The sequence below is a fragment of the Idiotropiscis lumnitzeri genome, chromosome 3 (genome assembly GCF_059441095.1).
Source record: "Idiotropiscis lumnitzeri isolate Australia: NSW breed Sydney's pygmy pipehorse chromosome 3, RoL_Ilum_1.0, whole genome shotgun sequence".
NCBI lineage: Eukaryota > Metazoa > Chordata > Actinopteri > Syngnathiformes > Syngnathidae > Idiotropiscis > Idiotropiscis lumnitzeri.
In genome coordinates this window covers 26,929,506-26,957,451 of record NC_142393.1, presented here as the reverse complement: position 1 = coordinate 26,957,451, position 27,946 = coordinate 26,929,506, and the positions used below count along the sequence as shown (strand labels likewise).

The window sequence follows — 27,946 nt, the reverse complement described above, 5'->3', positions numbered from 1 at the left end:
AAGTGGAAATTATTGCCCCTTTGATAACTTCTGTCTCAATACTTATGCTTGGACTCAATAGAGCCAATCATATAGTTCAACATAAATTCCCAATAGAGTTTGTTACAATGAGAGTAACAAACAATAGCAGTGTAAACATTGGAATATGTGAGGATGTCAAAAGCGAAACAGACAGCAGGAAAGATGTCTTGCTTAAGGTCACCCTCTTTTGTCAAACAGCCTTCACTATCAGGACTCGAGTTTGAAATCACTGTCAAATGTTTGGCTTTACCTCATTGCTTTGTCCTTCAGTGCCTCTCAGCTTGGTCTAAATAATACATTTCAACTCCCACCCGGATTGAGTATGTGAATACTCTTTTCCTGATCAGGACAACTTCATCCATTCATTTTTAAATACTAGAGAGGGAATAGCAAAAATCTAACTAAATAACTAACAGCAAATGGTGTCAGCCAAGAAATAGTGAAATCAAGTCAGGTTGCAACCGTGGTCATCGATGAACAGATTGCACTAGTAACACCTGTGTGTGCAGGGGTAAGTGACAGGTAGGTGCTGTGACTAACCCGACTGTTGATAGCCGAGGGTTGATAACCACAGACTTAAAAGCATCTGCTCACTATTTCCTCTACTGCTTTCCACCCCTCTGTCTTGCAGAAACAACAGGACGATGATGACGAGGAAGACGATGTTGAACCTGGGCTGACTGGAGATGAGAAAGAAGAGGAGGTGAAGGAGAAAGAGAAGCTTGGAAAGCTACAATACTCCATTGATTATGACTTCCAGGAGAACAAGGCAAGAACTTCAGTCCATACACACTCATAAAGAGATTGGAAGAAAGTAAAAATCCTGTGGATTACAACTCATGTCTTTCCAGTCCTCTACTAATTTTCAATATCAAAGCCAAAAGAAATGTATTTTAAAGCTACGTTTATGATGGCAGAATTCAAAGTTCACACTCAGTTTTTAATACTTGCGTTCTGTGTGCTGCAGTGCAATGACATTGTTCTGTTTCACGCTCACATTCTCATTTTAGTATTTAGGCAGCACTTGACCGGATCAAATATCAGGCAAATGATCCTTTGGTCTGATACACTAAGAACTTCAGAATGATCAATAGCAGAGGTCTGAGGATCTTGGGGCCGCACAGATGAAAGAAAAAAAGCAGCACTTCTGGATTATTTATTATTCGGGGCTGAAAAACATTTAATTTTGGAAAATGATTGAACATTTTGAAAAATGCTTTCTCTCCATTACATTGGACTCTTGACACATGTCAAGATGCTAACTGTCTCGGTCGCATTACGCTAATATTAAACCCACGAGCTTGCAAAAAAATAAATAAAATAAAAAACACGTAAGAAGCCCGCTCTGCACAAGATGTGGTGGGGGAAAAAAACATTCCAACCCCCCCCAACTTTGCACCATGTGCGGTGAGCAAAGCCCTAAAAACACTTTCCTCAAAAGTAATAAGACTCGTATGAACCGGTCGATGGTCGAAAAAAGGTTTGGGACCACAGATCTATGCTGACGCTTTCTCATACGTATTTCATTCTCCAGTTGACAGTGGGAATCCTGCAAGCTGCTGATCTCCTCTCTATGGACAGTGGTGGCACCTCTGACCCATATGTCAAGGTCTTTGTCCTACCTGACAAGAAGAAGAAGTTTGACACAAAGGTTCACAAGAAAACCCTCAACCCAGTCTTCAATGAGACTTTTATCTTTAAGGTAGCCCTTGCACTTGTCTTTGTACTCATTACTATTTAAAATAACATGTTCGTGTCTGGATGACCAGTCATAATCCGTCTTTGGATTGCTTCCCTTTCCTTTGAGAATTTAGTGCCTGCTTAGCCCTTTCACTTTCATCCACTGGCAATAAAAGGTTGCAGACATTTTGAAGGTGGCCGGCAAGGAGAATGTGGGCTAGAATTAAATTAAATGAGAGGGCCACCTTTGGTGCCTGCTGACACAGCTCAATGACTTCAACAAAAACACTTCAAACAGCTTGTCAAAGTCAGGCTAACTCTACGGAAGCTGTGTGTTAAGCCAACCATTTGTAAGGTCCAGACCGAAGTCGCAGCTCGTTGTTCTGCTCTGAAAATGCACTAAATTTGGACTTTGCTTTAAATGACTAAATCAGGATTGCTTTGTGTTTTTCAGATTCCATTCCAAGAGATGGGAGGAAAGACTCTGGTCATGTCTGTTTATGACTTTGACCGCTTCTCCAAACATGACGTCATCGGCGAGATTAAAATACCCATGAACACCCTTGACTTGGCAAAACCAATTGAGGAGTGGCGAGATTTAGACAGTGCGGATCAAGAAGAGGTAATAGAGTTGAGAAGGACAGTGCACACAATGTCCCTCCAGTTTGCTCTACATTCAGGCACAGAAATCAAAAGGCGTTGTTTTCTAACGACAAATCTTTGGATGCCTGTATTCCTTGTTAATTAGTAAGTCAATTTAGGGATAGTGCTGGAATTCGATGTTGCAGACAAAGCTCAGTTCTTTGGAATTTTATGCTTCCATCATTGTTAAAAAAAAAGGAAGCCATTAAGGCATGAATGACTTTGATGTGGAATAATTTGCCTGATGTGGAATAACTTGTCTAATGTGCCCTGACATTAACCGCATCGAACACCTTACAGATGAACTGCAGGGATGATGTGAGCCCGCCCTTCTTTTTAGTGACCTTGCACTTTTTTAAAATAAAAAAAGGATTGGAAGCAAAATTCCTAGAAACGTCTGAAGTTCTGAAAATTTTACTCTTTCTCATTGGCCAAGCAGGCGGTCCTGTTTTATGGCAAAATTGGTGTTGATATATATCAATAAGAGATCTGTAAACAGAGTACTATGGGTTTTTTTTTTATACTTGTTGTTTCTCAATATCATGACAGCTAGATTTAACTTTCTCTCACCTTTCATTCTTAAAACAGCCGGAGAAGCTGGGTGATATTTGCATCTCTCTTCGTTATGTACCCACTGCTGGTAAACTCACAATCTGCATTCTGGAGGCCAAAAACCTGAAGAAAATGGACGTGGGAGGTCTTTCAGGTTTGTAAAGCATGAGTCGCCGTCCCCAACTACAAAAGAACTTGGAAACTGATATCTGGTACAATTGGGTCATGTAGTTAGCTAGATAGTTATGAATGATCCTGTTTATGAACAATTTGCATTACGCATGACATTTTGAGGAAAAATCTCCTCTGTTCATATTCTATTTTCGGTATATAAATGGTCTTGGCATGGACGAGCGGATGGATGCTTCTTCTTGCGCTCTGTAAACCATCATTGCTGTAACTGAAAACTAATTGTATCTCTCCATGGTGTGTTAGGAAGCGCTTGTCGATAGATGAGCGGAAAGATGGGAGCTAGTTTTCGCGACCAGCGTGAAATACATTCCAGCCACAGTGCCAATAACCACGACCTATGTGCAGGCAACACTAGGCGTAAGAAATTTGCTGGACAAAGTAGAATTCATTTTTCCAGGTCGTAGTAGTGGTATTTGATTGATAGCAGACATGCTTTAGATGAATTGAGTGACAGCGTTCGAGAGTGGAGAGAACAAGTGTATTTAACTAACACAGGTTTTGAAGCCTCATTTTACTTACTTGGCAAATTCTTCAATCATTCAAATTTAGGAGGGTTTTAAACAACACTCTTCTCTGTGGTGTTTATTTTCCTTTTAAAAAACCTTTACCAGAACCTTCGCATAGCTATAATAATAATCTGGTATTTATTTTTCTGGCGCTTTTCCTACACCGCCTTCCCTGGAAAAAAATTGCTCTAAATTACCTCTAACAATCTTCATGAATTGATACTACAAAAAAAAAAATCAACAAAAAAATAAATAAATAATGAAAATCTCTCCTACTGATCCTGTCTGCAACCCCCTCATCAACAGGCATTCTGGGTTACACGATCAATGAGCTCTGCAATCGACCATGACGAATTAATACTCTACTCTTCTGATACGGTGAAGAGCGGATTAATAGTGACTGAATTTGATGCTGTTTTGAGCCGTCCATCGTGTGTCCAGCACAATACCTTTACTGTTATATTCTGTGATAAACACATTTTTTCACCCAAAAATTAATACGCATTTGTCCCCACTTTTGTACAAGTTTTCACATTTTAAATAAGTTTAGCAGTACAGAAAGGTTGTTAAAAAAAAAAACATTCTTACATGAAACTTAAATAATGTAATGTAGATTTGTATTTCTTTTTTTTTAATAATATAATAAATTGTCCGACGGATATTTCACTTCCTGTTTCCGGCGTGATTTAAGCTGTACAGCTAAGAACTTTTAAGGTGCCTTTCCGTGAGCCCTGCTCCACAACGAGACGGCCTCGCTTGGCCCCGGAAGTTATCTGAAGAGAACCATATATTTATATATAATACATGTTTAAGTGAATAATGTGAGTCCATCATTCACATTTTTACCTTAAACTGCATCTCCAGGGATGTGGTGGCCATCTGGAATTTTGTGATCAAGTGGTCAGTCCAAATCAGGGCCATTCCACACCCCTCCCCAACACACACCCTCCTCAACGAATCTTCCCGGGACATATTTTGGACCCTGTTTGTCTCTGGGTGCACTCCAGGGTCTGAATCCAGACACTCAGCACTTTACCACTGAACTCAAAGTCGCAGCGAAAACACAAACTGGATTTTTAGTTATAAGAACGGTGAGAATATCATTAAGTGGAACAGATTGGATAACGACCTTATGCCAATGGGTGTCCTGAAGCAAAGGGGTAAACCACAGATTTCTGATCATATTTAAGATAATAATGATTAATTATGTGCATATTTATATGAAATTAAATTCTGACCACTTTATATTGAACATTTTTGTAATAAATAAATAAAAGAATAATAACAATAATAATAATAAAAATAATAATAATAATAATGATGAATAATTACACTGATACCTATTGTAATAAATAAATAAATAAATACATACCTTAAAAAAAGTTCGAAATGCAAACAAGTCATTTAGGGGCGGCTTCAGAATATTTTTGGGGAGCTTCAGCCACGTAAAACCGGAATAACGACACCACTGCTGTTAAGTATTGCTTTCAGGAACATTATACAGGACACATCATGAGCAGACTCTGCAGTACCTGCCATGCAGCACCTTGCACGCCCCCCGAATTCAACTGTGGCGCCATCTGTTGATACATCATAATATTGCAGCCCAAACAGGTATACAGTATATGTGTGGCTCATTGTGTTACTCCTCTTTCAGATCCCTATGTGAAGATTAACCTGCTGCAGAATGGGAAGCGGCTGAAGAAGAAGAAGACAACAGTTAAGAAGAATACATTGAATCCTTACTACAACGAGTCGTTCAGCTTTGAGATTCCTCTTGAGCAAATGCAGGTGAGAACAGGAGCCTATTGTTTAATAGCCTCTAAACCAGCCATCACCAAATGGCGGACCGCGGTCCGGTTCCGGACCGCGCGATGGTTCGGACCGGACCCATGACCAAGCTATGATGATTTTTTTTTCAGGGCGCATTCGCAAACGTTGGCGCTGCAATTCTAGTTAATACGGAAAAGGCGTCACTGATTTGAGCCAATCAAATCTTTTGTTTACGATCCACTGCCAAATGCGTGTTGTTTTCAATGAATGGACGGAGAAATTTAGTTTCGTTCTGGCTGCAGCCGATTCAAAACCAGTGTGCATCATATGCTCCGAAACCGTCGCAACATTTCGAAGCGCCACTACGAAACAAAGCACCGCCCTTTTGCGCACAGTTATCCGCTGAAGTTTGAGGAGAGCGCACGCAAAAACATCGAATTTCGAGCGCAGTATAAGAGATGTTTACATTTTCGTTTACAGCCCAGCGGCATGCAAACGAATGTTCACTAAAAGTTTCATGGATTTGGGGGAAACATAAAAAAAACATTCAGTGATGGGGAAGTTGTGAAGGAGTGCTTAAATGTATTTGCACAAACATTATTTAAAGGAAAACACAAAGCCCAGATGTGTGAAATAATCTACCAAATCCCAATGGCCCTGACTCCTTTCCAACCCAGATTTAAATCACTGGCAGGGCAGTCACAAACTCATTTTTCTCATTAAGAGAAGTAAAAACAATATTCAAAAGAAAAGGTGGTGGTGTCAAAGCTCATTTTGAATTAGTTTTTCACGAGGACAGCCATTTTTATTGATTGTGTACTGAACATGTTGACCTGTTTTACTTGGATAATTAGGCTTTCCGTTTTTTTTTAGGCTGATAACTCTTTGATTTAAGAAAAAAAAAAGGCAAAAGATGTGAACTCAATGCTAAGCACTTGATATATTTCCGCAGGAGATATTTTACTGTTGTTCCTGGAAGTGGCACCCTTAAATTCCTGGAGCCACATTTTCTTGAATGTGAAATAAACGCCTTATAGTTGTTTGACTGGCAAAGGTGTTTAATGGGAACATTGCTAAATATTTCGTATATAAGTGTGTTCTGTTGAAAATGACTAAATATTGAAACTCTATAAAAATGTGAACATAGGCTAGACATTAAGGGAAGTCGGACTTTGGTTCGGACCTTTTAATCGGAAGAAATTTTAGGCGTGGACCTCTGTGACTTTTAATTAAATACCTCTGCTCTAAACTATAGACAATACAAACAATAAATTGGCATCTTCTTTCATTAAACCTCTAAAATAATTCCATTTGCATGTGTATGGCGTATTAGGTTAATAGCTATCTGTAATTTGAATGTCATTTAGCCAAATCATCAGTTTTAAAAGTGCCTATGTGTAAATAGGTAGTTAGAAGATAATGGCTTGGTCCTCTGTTGATCAATAGGGTAGGTAGATTACAAATAGTGGTTATGGGTCTGTTAGTATTTTGGGTTTGATAGGTTAGTGAGTTGCTAAGTAACATGAGGTGCACTTGGTGAGTAGATATTGTACAGTATACAGGAAGGTTGTTTTTGGTTTTTTTCCCTTTTACTTGGTTGTAACATATTCTCTTGTGTTTTTTTATTTAATTTTTTAATTTCCAGAAAATCCAAGCTGTGATCACAGTACTGGATTATGACAAGATCGGTAAAAATGATGCCATCGGGAAGATCTGGGTGGGAAGCAAATCCACCGGGGCCGGGCTGAAACACTGGTCCGACATGTTGGCCAACCCCCGACGTCCCATTGCCCAGTGGCATCCACTGCAGCCAGAGGAAGAGGTGGATGGCGCCCTCGCAGCCCTGGCTGCCAAGAAGTAAACTCCCAACCCACTCCCACGGTGCCCTCGAACGACACACAGTTTCCGATCAGGTCACAGGTCCCACATGTCAATGTATATTCCGGTCCCAAATGTGCGTCCCTTCAATTCCCTGCCTCTCCTCTCTGCCATCTTTCAAAAGATCCATAGATACAGTACATGATGCCAAATAGAGCTAGAAAAAAAAATAGCATCATGTTATATGAAATCATGTCATTGGAAAAAAGACGACAAGTTCGAGGATGGACAGATGCTCTGTTGATTTCCTTTAGATCTATTTTTGTATTGGGATTGTGGTTCTGTTGTTGAAAGTACAGCGTCTACTATGAAGAGCAGTTAGCGCGCTAAATGGGAATCTGGCAAGCGGGGGGGGGGATAAAACACCCATTCATCATCTATATCGTACCTTTCCCTTTAGTGACACAGTCTGCTTAGGATAGCGCTTAATAATAAAAATGCTTTATACTGCCATATGATAGAGGAATAACACAAGCAGGTCCATTCCTTGGGTGTATCGTGCACCGCGCTCCACACCTGCCACTTATCTTACTCGGCCATTCTGTTCGGTTAACATACATTCCTAGAGTTGGGTAGCAAGTAGTGGTAGGCACATATCCAGTTACCCACGGACACACTGCCTTTTCGATTAGTTCACCTTTCACCCATCGTCTCAGGAATACTGAGAGGAGACTCCACGCCTTTTTTTCTACACGGGTTGTTATGATCAAAAATGGTGAGAGAGAAACCACCTTTCAGGAAGGCTGTTCCCCATGCAGAAGGATCTTCAGTTTGCAAAGATGAGGGGAAATGTGTTTTTTGATGTGTCCTTGACTGTGCAAAATATCAATTCAAGGGACTATCAGAGTGGCGACAATGACCAAGACTTGACTGCTACCACCAATGACGTGACATTTACAAGGTGTCGGTTGTCACTGCCTGCCGTCCACCACCTCCCGTCCCAACGACACCGTATCTCACTCATTCAGTGCTACTGCCATTCGTCATGGGCTCCACACAAGGGTTTCACCGCTGTACCGTCCTACAGTCATAAAGGAGACAAGCCTTCCAAGTATCAAAATAAGCAATTTTCAACTACCAGGGACGCCTTCCGCTTAGTGTTGTTGTTCTCTTTGTTTCTCACGCTTTTTCTTTTAGATTCATTTATAACACCTTAATTCCTCAAGCACTTTAAATCAAAATGTTTCATCTAAGCATTGTTCAAAACCAGAGCTTTAATTATTACGTTTAGGAATAATTATTCATGGGATAATTGGTGGAGTTGATTGTGTGTATTTTATGCCTTTGATTTGTGTGTCTTTCAATTGTTTGGGTGTAACTTGTCTCGGATTGCAAAGATAATGTATGGAACAGAGCACTGATTCACGCGTGTTTCATACACAGTGTACCAAACAGCTGAATTTAATTGCACTAACTGGGAATCTTACTGTAATACGGTAATACGCTGTTCTTTTGTTTGCTTTTTTTTTTTCCAAGGGGTGAAATGTTTTGGTTATAAGAATCCCTGGTTCGGTGTTTGGTTCACTGTATTTGAAAGAACTCAAGTTTTAGAATTGCAGACTTGAACTTCATCTCATGAGTACAATTTGACAACTATATCTGCACCAGTCCTAACAACAAAAACTACCAGTTGACTGGGCTTTGTCAATGTGAATCAAATGCATTTTGGAATCGATAATTATTTTTCTTTATAACCACCAATTATTATGAATTCTTCATCTTTTTTGAGTTGACAACACTAAAGAAAAGGCGACATGGAAGCAATCAAGCAACCCGTTGGTGTAATTTTGCCTATATACATAGTTCATCCTCGTTGATACTGCATGTTTATACAAACTACTGTACATAAGAGCATGTTTTAGAGACGGAGCAAAAATATCTCGTGTACTTAAATGGGTGTCATTTGTCATTTTATTAACACACTGAAAGTGGTTAAAAAAAAAAAAAAGAAGATGCACTGTATATTTTCTAAATGAAACAAATGAGTATTTATTTTCCATGAGGGTCATTGGAGAGAATGTCATCCAGATGTTAGAGTAATACTACTACTAATTACTAGGAATCTTTCCACGCCTGAAATTCTTAAGCAAGTGTGTCGTCCAGTACTGTGTGTGAGTTCATGTAGGATGAAAATATAGCCGCATGCTTGCTATCTAACTCCTTGTGGTCCGAGTATTATGATTTGCTTTTGTTTTTTTAATCATACTTACCATACATGTTGTTTCAGGGTTTATATGTATTTATACTTTGTCTTAATCTTTTTTTTAATGTATAGAACAAGGGTATCCAAGTCTTCAAGCCTATAATTTTCCAAAATATCCTTTCTGACTATTACAATTAACAGCAAAAATAATAGCTGTATTATAGTGGTTGTGCCAATGGTAATCCAGAATAAAGTCATGTCTGGGTTATTTCTTCCAGCGGGGCCAAAATAATGAACAATTCTATTCCACTGAACACAAATGACTTGGAGTCCCCTGTCCTCCTTTTCCTTACTTTTCTTTCTTCTTTGTATTTAAATGACCTTCACAATTATGTGTCTTCAACTGTGTTTATTATACAATATATGTAGAGAGGTTAAATGATAAAACTAAAGCCATAAAACTCAAGCACTAACTCTTTAGAGCTCAGCTGAGTAGAGTTTGTCGTGACATTCTGTTTTGTGGTCTTTGTTCATGAAGAGGGCAAGATCTTACACAAACGTGAGCATCCACAACACTTTGTTAGGGCAGATGTATGTGTTTTGAGTTAATCATTTATTGCATCTTTTAACTATGGTAGGCTGACTGTATTATTTATCAGTGTCATGTCACACTAAGTTCTTTATAACCCTTCCAAAATGATGTATAGAGGGCATTAAGTGTAATATATCGCCTAAACTGGATTTGTCTGCTTTTTCGCTTAGCATAGTTTTGATGAACACTACTAACAAAATGGTTTCAAACCCATTTTTTACAAAACCTAGAACAAACTTGTTACAACAGACAATATAATGCTGACTTGCTTATAAATATGTAAACTAAACAGCTCACAGTGCTGTTTGTAGTGGGATCTAGTTCGCTAATTTAGCTTAATTTTATACAAAGAGTGTTGTCATCTTCACTAGCTCGAGAGGTTCTCGCTTGGCTTAGCATAGCTTTAAAGACCATGGCTCATGCTAAAAAAATACTAGCACTGCGCCAGAATCAGTGCCGTGGCCCAATTGTCTGGATTATAGATTAGCTACGTGATAACACGCTAGTAGGAAAGAGTTACTTACTCCAAGTTTTAGCTAATGCTGATATTGTAGACACAAATACAAACCCTTGCAGGAGGTTAGCTTAGTGTAAAAACTGTTCATGTTCCCAAAAGTACACAAACTAGCAAACAAATTTTGCTTAACTTGGCCTGGTATTAGCTTTGAGTGCTACGCTGATGATCTGAGTATAAATATTTCAGTGTGTTTGGAAAGACTGCCGGTCCCTTGCCACAACCGCCTGCATTTGTTGCCTGATTTCGCAGAGCCAGACTCGTTTACACAGCTAAACGTGAAATGACAAAGAAAAAGTGACTGCAGAAACAAGCACATTGATGAGATTTTTACTCTCTGCTATTGTCACGATTGATGAGGCTCTTATGGGGGATACAGAAAGGATTGTGGGTTTGTTTGGAACTGAAGTAACAACCTTCCTCAGCGGCCATGGTGCAACAATCGCGCCAAACTTCAACATTCATTCCTAAATGTGTATCTTTATTCAAATGTGGCTCACTACCTTTGGTTGTAACACGCTATGTGCACAACTGTTTTACATATTTGAATTCTGGGATTTAAAAAGGGAAACATCCATCAGTTTGAAACACACACATTCAACTCTCATTACTCAGTTTTTTTTTGTTATTTTTTTTACTTGTGCTGTTCTTGAGCAAAATGTGCAATCACTTATTTTCCTTCTGTGATATATTCTTCAGATGTAGAATGTCTGTGTGCATTTGTCTCCCTGAATGTTGCCTTTATATTTGTGTCTTTGTCCTGTTCTTGTGTAAATCATCAATCATTCTTCTGAAGAAGTGGGCGCATGGAGTTCTTCCCGAAATTCTGCTTTTACTGTGTGTGAAGAATGCTGGCCTCCATGTTTACAACATGGACATAGTGTATACTGCCAAATTCCCGTACCTGACTCCTTTTTGAACGCTTGCACCTCTCATTCAAAATGTTTTCTTTTTTCTTTCTCTTCCTCATCCTCTTTGAAAGCAATGGATTGGAGGACGGTCAGGTTGTGTGTGTCCTCTAGCTGTGTTCCTTCGTGTCTTGTGTCGTGGTGCGCGTGTTCATGTCAGTACTTGTGCCTACTGTGGATCGCATGCTTTAGCCCTTGACTGGACACAAACTTTGCTCACAAACTCCTCTTGACCCTTATGTGGACAAATGTCGGGGATCCTTATAACATTATCAAGGGAGCCAAATAACTTATTACAAATTTATCATATGTGTTACCAGTTCTGTAAAAAAAAACAAATAGGAAATAAAGAACTTTTAAGTACAGTGATGCTTTGTGTCCAATATGTGGTGCAATTTTGTTAAGCAAGGAAAACACATTCCGGTTTTTTTAACAATTTTTAAAATGAGACCGCAACCATGTAACGGAGAAAATTGTTAAACTCTAAAATCAATTGGGCTCAAAATGACACAAATTTGGGTATAAAAAAAAAAAGAAAAATGGACCGATCCACTAATTGGGTCAATTTGACACAACTTTGTGAAAAAAAAAATAAAATAAGAATTGACCCAATTAGTGGTTCAGTCCATTTTTTGTCACTAAATATCATTATATTTAATCAAACTGATTTTATAGTGTACTGTTTTATAGTGTACTTCACTTGATCAATTGTGCTCAAAATGATACACACAAATCGCTGCACCGGCAATTGCGAGTCCCCCCTCTCTGTCACAGTACCAAGAATGACTTGTGTGAGGCAGCGCGATGCACAGGACATCTAGACTGCCGGAAGAAAAAGATGTAGGGGAAGAAAAGAGAAGCTTCCCATTACCTTACCCGGTAACAACATTGCATTTGCAAACCCTTTGCCTTTTAATGACTTGGCAGCCAGGTTTTACACTCAGCACAACCAATTGCTCCTCCATTGGTGAAATCCAGCAAGAAGGCCAGCTTCCGGTGGCTTCCTAATTGGTTATTGTTCCGTTGCTCGTCACTAGGACAGTTTGTTGCTTGGGCGAACCCCATGTTGAACGCACGTATAAAGATTTGCGATTGGAAATAGTGAACAAGTTTAACATTAGAATTTTCGACACTGGAGAATCTAACCCCACACCAGACGAACCGGTCAGGATAATCTTAAGTGATAATCAGGCCTTTGCAGACATTGATCATAAGAGGTAAGAGGGAATTCTTATATTTGCCCCCATTTTCGGTATGCGTGTAGCCCGTTTTAGCTGACTGCTAAAATTCAATCACACAACAATTTTTTTGTTCAACTGCAGTTTTAATGAGCATTGTGGACACACCAAACCGTGCTAATCGTTTCAAACATTTAGAGAGAAGATACTGCATTCTTACCGATAGATTGACAGAATACGGAGATGTAAATTTATTTTGAAATGACTTGTGGTTGGACATTAGCATTAGCTCATGGGCTGTTTATATTTAATCTCCGTTTTGGATTATGTTTTTATATTATTAAAACAGTCGCCTTAATAAATGTTAAAGAACCCCAACACAAAAGCATCAAAAGAGCTGTTAATAATCCTTCCAAAACATTTTGCAGTTGGCTCTATAGCAAGATTTTGACTAATGCTCTTGACACAATTGCTAGGACGGATTACATTTCCATCATTTAATGATATACCGGTTTTAATTCCAGTACACCACAGTTGTGTTAATTGTGCAATGCAAAACTAACAGACTTTAATATTAACCATGTATAAAATAATCCTGCAAATGATATAAGAAGAAATGTAATGGGAGCTGATCTTCTTCATGGTGAATGCACAAAAAAACTAGTATTTGGATGTAGTAGTAACACCTATAGCATACAAAATGACTACAGCGAATGGTCTTGTAAAGTGTCCCTTAGAATTGTGCTACACATTTAATATCAACATGTCAGATGTGAAAGAAAGAAATATGCTGGTTGTTTGGTGATTTGTGTTTCCCTCTGACAGAATAATGAGTGTAGGCCTTTGCAATGAAAACCAAACAATCAAAGGAAATACATAAATATATATTTAAAAAAAAAAAAAAAACGTTCACCATTCTGTGTAGCGATTTGGCTCTGCTGAGGGAGGAGCAAACTGCCAAAACTAAAACTCATTGATAGTGCTGAAAATCGAAACCAGAAAACATGAAGCTCACTCATACCTCTAGCTGTATCTTAAGCAATGTGACAATACTTTAATTGATGTGTCAGCGCTCTTTATCTGTGCAATGGCATACCCTTTCTAAATGCATCAATCTGGACAGTGTAAACTATACAAATTGTTTTAATAAAGCTTCTTGCTTCTGCTGTGGTTACATAAACACATCGAATAATCCTAAAAATCCCAACTGAACCTTCAGTAGAATCACTTTGGTTAGATTCACTTCCTATTGGACTGTATATTTTCTAAGAATTAAAGTGCTTGTTTCTGTGTGCCAATGCAACATGAGGAGCCATCACTGAATCTTCAAACTATGTCCTCAGTCCCCCCCCCCCCTTCGCTGGATATTGTGTTCCTTCTGCTATGGCCAAGGACCCAATTTGTTTTTTTTATAAATAAGACAACATATACTGTACATCATTTACTGTATGCACAATGGAGCAAAATTATGATACTATGTGTTGAGGTATCCATGCAGTTATTATTTTCAAATCTAATTCAAGCTGCATGCATGGTCCCTGAAAAAAATTTGTTAATTTGTTCATTCTTATACAGCAAACCCATTCATCTTAACACTTCTCTAATGCGCTGCCCAACGGGAGGTAGTTGATTGCAGGAATCATGAACTCTCTCAGAAATGCGTTGAACATCTGCAAACAAGGAGCTTTTGGTTGTGACATCCTTTTATTTAGACAGTTTGCTGATGACCCGAATGAGAGCGCCGTTCTCGTCCTTTAGCCTCTGGTTGTCCATCTTGAGCTCTGTCAAGACCTGGGGAAGTGGATACAAGCAATGAAATCAAAAGATCACAGTCGCAAGGAGAGTGAAAAATCACACTGATTGTGGAATGCAAAGCGGTCGATGGTGCAGTCACACAGCTCAGCGGCACCAAAACAACTAAATTCACCGCAACCATTTTCCAGTGATGTTTAAAGCACAGCGACATGGACATGCTTGGTGGGTTACGCAATCATGCAGTGAGGAGGAACTTGTAAGAAGAAGGTCAAAGAGAGAAACAAGAAGACATCTTAAAAATCTAGGTCGTGTCCCTCGCAAGGGGCAATGACTAAAAATAAACAGCCTCTTTGTCAAAGTGTTTCCTCTCCGCCGGAGATACACAATAACCTTCTGTTCTACGAGACACGCCAGTGAAACTAGTTAAATGAGCAACGAGACATACAGTTTTCAACATCCGGCGAAATATCACATATGTGCCATTCAAATGAGTAAAAACCCAATGTTTGCATGTGGTGTTGTCAAAACCTGAAATATTTTTGCCTGACTTAGCAGGAGCAATGAATGAATGCAATGAATCTTGAGATATGGGCGATCGTACTTGATACAAGCATTGCATCTTGCAAAAAAATTGAAAGCAGGACCACTTATACATGCCGTTATGATGTCATTGGCCTTCAAATGCAGCCTTTTAAATACAGTTTAAGTCTGGAATAATTTTTAGGTGATGACAGTCATCTATCCATAATGACAAGATTTATATTGGTCACTTAAAAATATGTTCTCGCTTGGCGTTTGAGTCATGCTGCTGGAGTCAGCATCCACTCTCTTGTCACTTATGTTCTTTGTCAGAGAAAATAACAAATTTCCTGTTTGATTTTTTTCACTGGACATGCTTCAACCTAAAAAATCCCTTTGTTGAATCATCGATCAAGGAAAAAGGCAAACAAAGATTCTAGTTGCCGTCGCTGCAGAGTTACATCATTACATAGGACCGTAGAAATGACAGAAGAGTGTGCGACAACTCGCAAATGTCAAGAATCCCAGTCATCTTCAATGACATCATCAAGATTTCTGCAAGTTTTTTTTTTTTTAGGGCAGTTACTTGATGAAAGGAGGAAAAGCGTATTCCTGATTCCAGATTATCTGCAGAACCTTTCTGTGTGCACTTTGTAAGTTCTTCCAATGTTTGCATGGCTTTTCGCCCACAAAAAAACAAACAAAAGAAACATGCACCTTAGATTAATTGATTGTCTCCTGATGTGAGTGAGTTTAAGTGGTTGTTTCTATGTACCCTGTAATTAGCTGGCAACCAGTCCAGGGTGTACCCTGCCGCTCACTCAAAGTCAGAAATCCTCGTGAGAAAAGTGTATGAAATATGGAAAAATGGATGATCTTTGCACCCATTTAGGAACTCCTTTTTTTTCACTTATGTAGCACATACGGTAAGCTTTTATTAAAGGGGAAGACAGGTTAAAAATAATTCTTTAAAATAATTTGTATGCACACCCACTAGTTGAAACACTGTATTCTGATTAATACTGAGTTTGTGGAATTTGAATTAAGCAGAAAAATCCATCTATTTTTTCAATCTAGGGCATTGTAGGCAAACTACGGCCCGGGGGCCACATGCGGCCCGTTAAACGCTTTAATCCGGCCCACCGAACTTTTTTAAATTAAATGAATACACCTTGTTAATGTTCTATTTTCCAAATCCTGTGGTTTTTCAAAGCCACGTATATTGTTGTAATGCTTTTGTTCACTTTCATTTAAAATTAAATGTATTTTTTTCTCCGATGAGGTGAGGTTTCCAAAAGACTCCATCCATCTGCTCCTGGTCCAGCCCCTCTGTCAAATTTCAGAACTCATTGTGGCCCGCCAATCAAAATGTTTGCCCACCCCTGATCGAGGAGGTGGCCATTTTGTCTTGTACTGCCACTTGCTGTTGACTGAAAATGACATCACTATGCCGACGGCCTCAGGTTGCAAAGGTCACCATACGCCTGTTTTCTGGGTTTGTGGGATCCAGAGGTATGCAACACACCCAGCTTCCTTTACTAGCCAGGACCGAGACAGAAAAAGGAACAGGAAAACAGAGCGCAAGGAAATTAGTGTATCTGGTGAGTCCAGACATGTGGCACTATATTTCTCATTTGGTCTGAACCTAGCATGAGGCACTGGGATATCATTTTCAGTCGACAGTAAATGGCCGTACACTGAAAAATTGCCGTACCCTGAGATGGATGAAAGCAGGCGCATTTTCTCTTTATATTCCACAAACGCAATATTAATGAGAACACCGTGTTTAGATTTATTATTTTAAAGATTTTTGACTTAACTTCTCCCTTAAGTGACAGATGCATACTTTTCCACAAGTTGTTATGGAGACTAAAGATGATCACATGGTAGATTGACCCCAAATCTCCCAGGATTGCCATTCAGACAAACAAACATCTCATTGATTCACAGTCACACTATGCCGAACCCGCTTTATGAATGGGCAGATCAATTACTATGGACACAATGCAAGAAAATACTAGAAAGATTTGAAATGATGATGTTTGTGATGTTAGTGTGGTGGGAAAAAAAGGGTTAAAAAAGTAAAAGAGTGCACTGAAAGATGCAGGGCGAGGAGGAAAAGTGCCGAGGAGGGTTAGGCAGTGGTGAGCGGTGCACAACCTGCCTTAGAGGAACACGGCAGAGGACGAGGGGCCTGTGGAGGCACCAAAAGGACAGTTATGTTGCTGAGGAAGGGGATGAGAGGAAGACAGGTGAGTTCAGAGGTCCTCTGTCTCCGGTATGGAGGCCGTTTCAGAGAGGCGGGCGAGGGCGCGTAGCAAGGCTCTGTTCTCGGCCAGGAGGCGCTCGTTGACGCTCCGCAAGGCCTGGGCCTGAGCAAGAGCAGGAAAAGCCTGCACAGAGAAGGAGAAAGATACGGAGAAGCAAGGACAAAGAAAGCGTGCAAGGAATAGGATGGGTGTGCAATGAAACAAAGAGCAGCACTGAGGGACGCAAAATCAAACCTTGAGGAGAAATAGGAAGAAGCGCAAAGCGACTCATGAAGGGGGCTCAAGAAAGTGGTTGGTTGCATGCTGAAGGTGATATTAAAAGTTCATTTAGAATAATACAACCCGTCGGATTTTAATCCTATTCATTTTAACATACAAATCAACTCGGAGTCTAGTTAGCCTGATTGTTTGGAAATATTCAAACAAATATATTCAACCCTCTCTTGGTTTGACATCACTCAGCACACACACACACACACACACACGCACAAAGTAATGCACGTATCCAGTCACATATCACGAACACACACAAAACACGCTTGCAGATAAAAATGTGGCAAAGGATGAGGAATAAGGAGGACATCTGGCTGCTTCTTGCAACCATGAATTACAATGATGTAAACAATTTCAAATGCCCTTGTTTCGTATTAAACAGCTCAAGCATTTAATAATGTTGCCTTTCTGAAGAAATGTTCTTGGCTGCGTGGCGGGGAGAAAATGTAGTGTGATGAGAATTCTTGATGCTCTGTGTCATTCTCATCTCAATATTGATATTTGTATTTAAAGGTTGTGCATTCAAATGCATCTCAGCTGATTAATACAATAAGTTCCAGATGTATTCAAACAGAACTTTAAGTTTGGCCTATATACCTACACCACCACGATGAATGTAACCTTATACCTAATACTCAGCTTTAATTCAAGATTTTTTTATAATTATTTTGTATGACCACATTTGATTCTTGGATTAAAATGCTATTTGTTTGTCGTTCTTGCTGCTTTCAGTTTTACTTTCACTAAGTCAAAAGCATGCTCTATTGGCATGAAAACACTGACAAAACTGACTTGTTTGGCCATTGAAGAATTTTTTATTTTTTTTTTTTTGCCTATGAAATCAAAAATCTTAAGGTAATAACTAAAGTAGATGCGAGAAGGATTCTTTTCATGGTGTAGTAGAAAAAAAATTAACACCACATAAAGAGAAGGCTGCAATACTCCGGAGCCTGGTGAAGCGTCATTGTCAAAATCTACAAGAATAACCTGCCTTCATAAATGTGAATACTGCAAACACGTGAAATTCACATGAGATTCTTTGGACGGATGAAATCAATTACTTACCCAAATGTGTGTTTAAAAATGAGATGTAAGCTTTTTGAGGCTCGAAGAGTAAAGGGTGGCCTGAGGCTGTGAAAGAGTGGTGAGGTTTGTGGCCGGATTTTCGATCTGATTGTGGAACGTGACAACACGTGAAAACATGCCCTATTCTTTGACAGAAGACAATCACATTCGGTGACAGGCAGGTGTCGCTCTTCAACTCTGGTGTCATGGCGACCACTCACCATCCCCTCCCCCTCCCCTCAGGGCTGGTACCCACAGCGGAAGGACCGCGCTGGGGGTTCCTGCTGAGGGAACCGTGACAACATGGATGTCAAACATCTGACGCTAGCCTGCTCTTCATCTTAATCTCTCAAAATTAGATTTCCTTTCACCAATTTATTTTGAAAATCACCATCAGGATTTTGCAACATAGGAAAATAGAGATTTGGATGCGGCCGCTAACAATAATTTAGTGAGTGACAATAAAAAAAAATGTTCAAAAAAACTCAATATTGAAAGCCTTGCCAACTGTGTGTTGGTATGTTTGACCTTTGCAAAGTCTAAAAATGCATCTGTGTTAGCTTGCAACATTTGTTACCACACTGCAGAAACTGCACAGGCGTACAATCTGCAGCAGTGTCCCTGTAAAATGGAACACTCTGTGCAGAGCAGGAATGTCTCACAAAAGCAGGTCTTTCGCTATTGGACCCGGTTTGGTATTCAACTGGAACTAGGTCACAACATTCAACCCCATCAGTGGGATAAGCAGAGCTGGGGAGCCGTGGCGCAGACTCCTTAGCCTGACAGGAAGTCACCCAGCAGAGCAGTGTGGCTAATGAGCCTGAAGCTTTAACCTTCTCTCCCCTTGACGCCAATGCCACCTGGCCAACTGTATACACCACACATTTGTGTGGGTCGCACTTTAAGCGTCTGACTCAGCTGGCACAAGATAGACTTGGCGGGAAGCACGTCTGCCTCGCAGTTCTAAGGTATGTGTTTCGAATCTCAGTTGAGTGGAGACTTCATGTTTTTTTTACGTGCTTGTGTGGGCTTTCTCCCACATTTCAAAATCATGCACGTTAGGTTAGTGCAAGACTCAATATTTTCCATAGGTGTCAATGTGAGAATGAATGATTGTTTGTTTATACTTTGTGCCCTGAAACTGACAGGCGACCAGTCCAAGGTGTACGATGATTCTCACTCAAGTCAGCTGAATATAAGTTACAACTCACGCCCGACCCTAATGTTGACAAGTGCTATAGGAAATGAGAGAATGGAAAGTATACACCTTTCAGGTCTCATTGTATCAGTAGATAAGACACCACAACTTGTGATGCAAAATACAGATTTACGAAGACTGACCTTCATTTCATCTTCCATGCCCGAGACTCTTTTTTCAAGGGCCTTTTTTTCCTGAAAAGAAAAAGGGTATAAAATAGGTCGCATCAGAAGAGCATGAAGTAACAACCAACCTTGCGCATAGCAGCAAACAAGCATGGTGATAATAAATAAACAAACTACATGATTATGCTATGAAGATGGTACCTTTTTCTCACATTCAAGCACAGTCGATTTCTCTGCTATCCTGTCTTGCCTCTATAAATAAAAGAGTTACTACATTATAACATAATTGATGAAAATGTTGAAAGAAATGCATGTCCAGTACATGACCTTTTGTGTGTCCCTCAATGGTTAAGATAATGGTGTTAAAACAATGGTTTGGGGGCCATTTGCGGACCGCCTTCCGATTTTTATTTGCCGGCTCAGGCGTGTAAACAAATGCTAACGATATATATATATATATATATATATATATATATATATATATATATATATATATATATATATATATATATATATACATATATATATATATATATATATATATATATATATATATATGCACTATATATATGCAAACACACACACACACACACACACACACACATATTGGTTTTAGTGTGTTTAAATAAAGTAGATGTAAGGAATGTCAAAGTAGCCCGTTCACTTTGACATATTTCTGCAAGTGGTCTTTAGAAGTACAAGTTTGGACCACCGCGGTTTAATATGACAAGACTTTGATAACGGCACTTACTTGAGCCACTTTCTCCAGCTGGGACCGAATGTTGACGAGTTCTTGTTTGCTGTCCTGCAACCTGGACTTGAGACGCTCATTCTCTTGTAACGCCTCTGCATACATCTAATGAAGAGAAAACAGCATAAAACATGACACATGTATGGAAAAATCATATTTCAAATCAAATGTGTCTTTTTTGCTTTTTGTTGTCAAATCTGTGAAGCATCAAGTATGACAACTTTTAGAACAAAGAGTATTACAAAGTTTCACCTTCTTATAGTCTTTGCTTGTGGTGTCTTGCTCTGTTTTGGACAGAGAAGCTAACCTGGTCTCCCTGCGAGTGTAGGAGGTGGTCCTGCCCAGTCTGTCAGGGACATTTTCCCCGCTGGAATCGAATCTGCATGCAGGATGCAATATGCAGCAGATCACATTCACACAATGCTACTTTAGTTCGTGCCTCGTCCTTTATAGTGCAAGCAGCAGCATTTTTCCCTCTATAAAAATGTAATCCACATTCCTGAATACAAAGCAGCACCAAATCATTCCAATTCCTTAAGCAGAATTACACTTATAATTATCGATTGTCGCGGAAAGAGCTGAAATTAAATGTGTATTTTAGTAGTACTAATTAAAAACAATAATGTGTGAAAACTTGTATTACTACACTACATTTCTGGGGCTCAAATTTATAAATATTTTGGTGTGTGCACTATTGAGGGTTAACCTTCATAGTTTTGTAACTGTAGGGAAAAAAAACACATTTACCTTGACAGTCTGTCGTGCTGAAAAAACAAAGAAGAAACCATTCAATTGGGGATCTTTAAGAACACTGGAAACAATTAAGTGTGGTTAGAGACAGATGTTCTGTATCTGTTAATATACGAAAGAGGAAATATTTTCCATTCTGAGAATAACCTTCAGGTAAATAATAACAGAGTGCACAGCATCCTTGCGGGAAATCAACATGATTACAGTTCACAAAGGTCAAACCTGGACGGTGTATCCAGTTAATTTCTCACTACAGAAAGATAACATCATCACATCAAAAGAAATCAGAATCACAAACAAGAGATTGTAGAAGTATCCAGGAAGAGCTTTTGCAGGTGCTGCAGACATTATGTGATCCCATGTTGAATTAATTTCCTTTTCGCAAAAGAATTTAACGTCTGTCATGCCTGTAGTGACGACTGTTTTATGAAAGTTCACGTTTTCAAAAATGTGTCAGGATTATTGATGTTATGCCTGTAAACCTGACGCGTATGTGGATGTTTACGATCCCGGCGGATCCCTGAACTGTTTGCAATATCTGCTGCAGACTTGTGAATTTTACACTGTTGATTCAAACACTTCTGTTCACAATAAAAGCACATGTGGATGGCGTTGAAAATATATTCCTTGCTGGGGCGAAATGAATGTTTACAGCAAAAGAGCCAACATTTATTCACGTGTTTGAGGATACAGTGTGTTATGTTGCGTCAAAGGAGCGATTCGTTAGCATTTGTTTACACGACTGCGCCAGCGCTGCGTGTCCTTATGTGGTCATGTGTTTGAAGAGAGCTGACCAAACACAGGCCTCCGCCCCTCCAGAGAGAGCCCACACACGCTAAATCTTTTCATGTCCAACAAAAGAAAGCCATTAAGGTGATTTAGAGCATGTTCATCATGACCTGCATCAAAAATTCAGAAGCACATGTGTGTGATAAATTTGTCAAGATCCCTTGACACTTATCAATTTCAGCCAGAATGTGTCTTCTTTCTGCGCAATAGAACGACGAAGGCGAGAGCAAGGCACATTCTACTTTGACTTCAAAGCATCCAAATAACATTCTAAGTGTCCATTTGGCACTTGCGTTAACACTTAGCAAAACGCTGAATTGACCAAAAAGAATGTAGTGTCAGGCAATACCACAATAATTTTAATAAAACTGATGCAATCTATTGTTATTAATTATATGTCTGAGTAATAACTAGAGATCAACAGTTATGCTATGCTAAAAAAAACTGTTAAGTAAATATATCTATCTAAGGATGTAGATTTTTCCTCCCACACTCCAAAACATCCTTCTTGAGGTGATTGAAGAATATAAATTGCCATTTTTGTAAATGTCAGAGTGAATGAATGATTGTTTGTTTATATGTACTCTGCGATTGGCTGATACCCCGCCTTTCGCCTACAAGCTGGGAGAGGCTCCCGCTCACCCACGAGTCGGCGAGCCAAGTGAGGATAAGCAGGAGAGAAAATGGATGGATGGAATTTCAGTATGGCATTTACAGTGCAACACGAGAAGGTGGTATGCGTGTCGCATATGAAGCACACGATCATTTGCATAATCTGTTAGAAGAGCAAAAATTGCACATTTACAAAGATAATAATGATCAAATTTGACTGACATGGTGCAATTATTTCTGTACATCTGTATTCTCAGCCCGCTTTCGCCACCATGGTGGTAACAACACGCACAGACTCACAAGTTGCTCAAGAGAATGAAAACATGGTCGGCAAGAAATGACATCATCATTGGGGGACTCTTCACCTCCTTTTTGTCGCAACGTTCAACCTTCTGAACTTGTTTAGGAATTTACAGTCGGAAAGGTTTGTGTTTGTTGCACAACAACTCACTGACCTCCCCGCCAACACCCTTCCCTATAAATATATCAATCTTTCTGGTGCAAATAGACAAAATTGTGATATTTATAGACTTTTGTTGACGTCATTCTTCTCACAGGAATATTGCACCAATCAATGCATCGCATTCTCTCACACATGCATCATTGAAAAGGAATGGCCAAGTTTCACAAGGCTTTTGGAACTTGGGACACGATCAACAACACAACTCAGTTTATAGTAGCGTAACGCTATGACTATGCAGGAGCAAACACACTTTACGGTGTTGGATGCCTCTGTCTCTTTAACAGCCCCACAGATGCACTGACATAAACAGTAGCCCACTGAGAATAGTCCACTTAGAGTGGGGAACATAACAGGAAATTGCTGAAGGAAAGATCTCTTTTCCACAAACTGAATTCAGCAGAGATGACTATTTAACACACTCATTTGGTGTTTCATGAGGGGGCTATTGTACATATTACAATAATGCCGTGTGAGAAAATCCGAAAATAAATGGACTGTGACAGCGCAATAAAAAAAGAAAAAAAAAAGCAATGCTTGCAGCACTCCAACTAGTATTTCATTTAAGTCACAAATCCTTAGCAGATAATTTTGGCTTTCAGGTGTTAATGTAGATTTAGCCTGAATCATTCATTGAAATCCCTCATCAAGTGCATTAATCTATCGTTAATGCTTTGAGGATGAAGAAAGCTTTGTTTGTCTTCACAAGCAGATGGTTTGATTGGATTTGAAGAATCAAAGTGAATTTGCAAACCCCTCATGCAGGTTAAAGAAGGATGTGGTGAGAGCATGGTTGAGGTCAGAAAAGCTCGATGCATTTTCTCAGGAAGGAAGGTTCTTACTCGGAAGCTTTTGTCTGTAGGGGATGGAGACGATGGCGGTGAGTCGGTGACTGACCTCCTGGTACGAGTCAGGTCTTTTGTGCGGGGGAAGTAGGAGGACATCTCCTTCCTACAGCTTCCCTCGCCTCCAGATAACAGATGCAAAGATTCCCTCAAGCACCAGAGCCCATGCTGGCGCTCCAGGGAATCCTGAGGGAAAACAGGTGGGAGAGCTGTGGCCCAGTTTGGAGAGACTTTCTGCTCCGTGTGGTCTTCCAAGCTTCAATAGACAGTTAATAGTTAGATACAAATGCAAAGTCTCAGCAAAGCCTTGACACAAGCTCTCGTTTTCTTCACCCCGTAAACAGATGCCTGTGACATATAAAAAGGCCCAAAAGAAAGCAGCAAAAAGTTCCTGTGCTGCCTCTTCCTGTGATCCCTCAAAGATATACTCTCTCTTCATCGGCTGCTCACTCTCTCTCCCTCCTCCTCCTCCTTCTTTCACAGCTCACTTGCCCTCCCAGCCCTTCTCACCGCTTTGCCCCCCCCCCCCCCAAGCTTTTTGTGGCATGCTGCCAGAGGCTCTGAACAGGGATGCGCCACTGAGGCCGAAAATTGTCCATTTAAGCGCGGGACTACACGGAGGGGGCGGAGCACGGACTGAGAGTCTGGAGTTTTCATCTAGGAACACCAAGAAGATTGCCAAAGGAGATGTCAGCTGCAGCCAGGTGACAAGCTTCTCCAGTCGACCTGGCAGGTGACGCAAAGGAGACAAGCATTCAATTGTGCAAGAAAATGTTGTAGCCAATCCATTAAAGTTGATCCAGGAACTAACTTGTGTTTTATTTAGGGCAACTGTCATTAAGCCAGATGGTTTTATGAGCTCTGTCCTCGTGTTGCAACAATGTTTTTCTTGCTGCATGAATTATACAAATTGATGTAGCAATTTGCTTAAAAGAATTGGTTTGCTTTTGGTAGCCAAACAAAGACAGACCTTGTGCAATAGCTACATTTGCTAATAAGATCCCATGAAAAGGGTGCAGGAATACACAAAGTCAACCTCACAATGATATTGACACGAACGGATGTATCAATTAGTTATAAATGGTTTATTATTATGGTTGTTGTGTGAAGGATTTTACTGAATCACACTGAGAGGTGTTCGTTTACCTTGGTTATCTTCATGAGACAAAGTACAACTTCTATCACGCATTAAACATTGTTAAAGAAATTGACATTGGCAATTTCGATCAAAATGAACTCATATTGGCTTTGTTAAAGCGTAGTATTTTAGAAAACTTTTGGGCGTGATTATCATGCATGCAGGCTACAGTATATGTTGTGGCTGGTATGCCGTCACATATACATCATACAGTACGTGGCCATATACAATATTATCATTGATTGAATCTCTATTAACACAAGGAGAAACAATAATTAAGACAGATTTTGAGGGTCTAGAAGAGGGGTGAGCAACCTACAGCTCCAGAGCCACTTGTGACTCTTTCATCCTCCTGCTTTCACTCTCTGACTTTGGAAAATAAGGAATATACATTCAAATTTAAACTACAGTACAGAGTAAAAATGACAATCGGTTAAAATAAATTGCCTATCATTTTGTAAATATATATTTTACGTTAAGTGAAATAGTCCTGAATTAAATTCAACAGCTGACCGCAATATCCACACTTAACAGAATCTTCAAGTTTGCAGTTTAAAATTTTTTTTTTTTTCTTCTACCAAAAAGCCGATCGAGGCAAAGCCCTAAATGTCAAAGTACTCCATTTACACACGCTCACACACACATGCTCACCCACAGTTTGCGATAGCTTGGACCATTGCTGCCTTCCATATATAGTGAGGTTTGCATGGCGACGTCCTTTTTCACTGTTCAGTGCAAACAGATTAGCTGGAAAGATAAGCACGCTTGGGGAGCAACAATATACATGTACCAGCATTACGTATTCAGAAAACGTACAAAAAAACATAACTGTAAATGAATTACAGTTACAGTAATAGAAAAAACTTAAGCAGATAGATACCAGGAATCTTTCTTAAAAATGTGACTATTTAGCACAATTTCATTTTTAATTTGGGGGAGAAAGACGCCACAGTCGATTTCTCAACTGCTCTCAAACTAGTTGGTCAAACAACTTTTCCTGAAGTTAAGTGTCTAACTGGTCACAAAAAATATATTCAGTAGTTTAATGAATCGCTATTGCGCCGCCCAAATATGGTTTTCGTTGGCCAACAATTAAATGAGACAGGTCACTGGAAATGTGTTGGTCTTAAAGCGCTCAAGTTCAAAAGTGACTTAAAGGGAATGGATGGTGAATGTTTAGTATTGCATTCACTGGAAGACAAAAACCCAACTTACATCACAGATGTCAAACTCAAGACCCCAGGCCCACATATCCGACGCCAAATCCATAAGACTCAACACAGGTCATCTGGAACAATGCTCAGATTCCCCACGCTTCAGTGCAACAGTACTTGAGGCTAACCGAAGTTTCATCGCCAGATTATGATGTCCAAGAATGCGCAGACTACAACTAACGACAAGTTTATTGCACACTTGGAACCCCAGTGAGGATAAGTGGTTACGAAAATCGATGGACGGATAGCAAACCCATCGACTGAGGGATGTCTCGTTACTGTCATATCATAAATTAAAACTTGTTGGAATACAAGCATTCACTGCTCATATAAGTGCAATAACTATGGTGTGTGTATTTTTAATCATTTGTTTTTATTTTGATTCTTCACATGAAAATGACCATTAGCACTAAATTGTTTGTGAGAGCACATGTATGTGTTTCCAATTCAATGTTGAGAAGTCACTCCGAAGTAAATAATTCTGTGAGTGATTTATTCTTTGAAACATTAACATTAATACACTTCTATGCGCAGACCTGCTGTAATGTTTGCGACGGATTTTTAAAAATGGGAAAATTAAGATAAAATTTTCAGAAAGGAAGCGCGAATGGAAGGAAATCGAATACACACTTTAACTCTTCCATTATAGATATTGTATGCGTGTAGTGTAATATTTATTAATTCATTGATGCAATATAGTGTATCGTTCTTTATTCCAATGCAAACTTTCTATATCCTTGAGAATTGAAAGATAATTGCACTTCAAAATAATGTACTTGAATTCTATTTGCTCTAACATCATCAATATATCAGTTGCTTTTCAAAATCCAAAACATTGAGAAACACCAATACTATCAATAATCCTGGTAGTTTCTGCTTAAATATGTCATCAATCAGATGTTATCGTTGCAGGCCTGCCAATAAGTAATGTAAATGCAGCACAATGAAATTTCTATTATGAAGCCGATTGGCTTCTCTACCACCGGTCTTAGCAAGTTTGCCGGAGGAAATCCAGGTTACAAACCCATTTTCATAGTAACTTGTAGTCACTAGTTCATACTGATACTATTTCCTTTGACTTTGAATTTGAGAACTATCTGTCAATTCGTCATGTATATGTAATAATATAATGAAGCATTAAAACATTTATATGGTGTCAGATTCCTAACAGCCCTTTGAGGGAAAACTGCGCTTACTATGACACAACAAAAATCAGTTTGACATCGCTGAATTACAGATTGGTGCAGGCCGACCTCTCTTTTCCTATAAGTGTCCTGAAACTCATTCGATCTGGCGTGCACCTCATTGCCTTCCTCTTTGTACCTTGTTTCCCCTGGCATTGTGATCAATGTGGAGAAAGGATGCTGCTATCTCATCGAGTGGCGAATGCAATGCACGAATGCATCCACATAAATTGGAACCATTGTCACATCGTCTCCAGCGTTGGTGAGTAAAAAATTTTGAAAAATTGGCGACACTTGACATGTTAGCGAAACAATGGAGACCTTACAACAAGAAAAACTGCTTTTGACGAGGAAAACTGTTTGCAACCATATGCGAAGCCAGACAAAACCCCAAATTCACTACGTTCGCAAGCATTCAT

The 27,946-nt window shown here is 39.5% G+C and overlaps 2 protein-coding genes across 9 annotated transcripts in view; one reads left to right on the top strand and one right to left on the bottom strand.

Moving 5' to 3' along the window:
* Window positions 1-11,766, top strand: part of LOC148340658 (synaptotagmin-2-like) — an 80,282-nt gene extending 68,516 nt beyond the window's left edge. For 4 of the 5 annotated variants that reach the window (XM_088289750.1, XM_088289749.1, XM_088289753.1 and 1 more), the window contains 6 exons: window positions 653-790; window positions 1,556-1,723; window positions 2,156-2,323; window positions 2,932-3,049; window positions 5,251-5,384; window positions 7,012-11,766. In XM_088289750.1, the coding sequence (XP_088145876.1) occupies window positions 653-790; window positions 1,556-1,723; window positions 2,156-2,323; window positions 2,932-3,049; window positions 5,251-5,384; window positions 7,012-7,227 (942 nt within the window). In that variant the 3' untranslated portion in view covers window positions 7,228-11,766. The remainder of the gene's footprint in view (window positions 1-652; window positions 791-1,555; window positions 1,724-2,155; window positions 2,324-2,931; window positions 3,050-5,250; window positions 5,385-7,011) is intronic. The other variant, XM_088289754.1, reaches the window with a different exon arrangement.
* A 920-nt stretch (window positions 11,767-12,686) lies between these two features.
* On the bottom strand, window positions 12,687-24,492 carry ppp1r12b (protein phosphatase 1, regulatory subunit 12B). Of its 4 annotated transcripts, none has more exons than XM_088291619.1 (8): window positions 23,989-24,492; window positions 21,283-21,299; window positions 20,788-20,914; window positions 20,536-20,640; window positions 19,986-20,036; window positions 19,803-19,853; window positions 17,018-17,246; window positions 12,687-14,370 (listed from the first exon to the last, which is right to left on the bottom strand). In XM_088291619.1, the coding sequence occupies exons 1-7, from the start codon at window positions 24,088-24,090 to the stop codon at window positions 17,112-17,114; spliced, it is 588 nt and encodes a 195-aa protein (XP_088147745.1). In that variant the 5' UTR covers window positions 24,091-24,492; the 3' UTR covers window positions 12,687-14,370; window positions 17,018-17,111. The 4 variants fall into 4 exon arrangements, with proteins under 4 accessions (XP_088147745.1, XP_088147748.1, XP_088147747.1 ...); XM_088291622.1 differs by lacking the exon at window positions 17,018-17,246 and adding an exon at window positions 18,683-18,742 and having other exon boundaries at window positions 12,688-14,370; window positions 23,989-24,489; XM_088291621.1 differs by lacking the exon at window positions 17,018-17,246 and adding an exon at window positions 18,683-18,745 and having other exon boundaries at window positions 12,689-14,370; window positions 23,989-24,488.
* Between the last annotated feature and the right edge of the window lie 3,454 nt (window positions 24,493-27,946).

Excerpts from the sequence above, each read along its gene's own strand:
- ppp1r12b (XM_088291619.1), bottom strand. The coding sequence starts at position 24,090 with ATGTCCTCCTACTTCCCCCGCACAAAAGACCTGACTCGTACCAGGAGG. Across the intron at positions 20,037-20,535 it reads AGCTGGAGAAAGTGGCTCAA|AGGCAAGACAGGATAGCAGA; the intron begins GTAAGTGCCGTT and ends TTTTATTTATAG. Across the intron at positions 17,247-19,802 it reads GCATGGAAGATGAAATGAAG|GCTTTTCCTGCTCTTGCTCA; the intron begins GTCAGTCTTCGT and ends TTCTCTGTGCAG.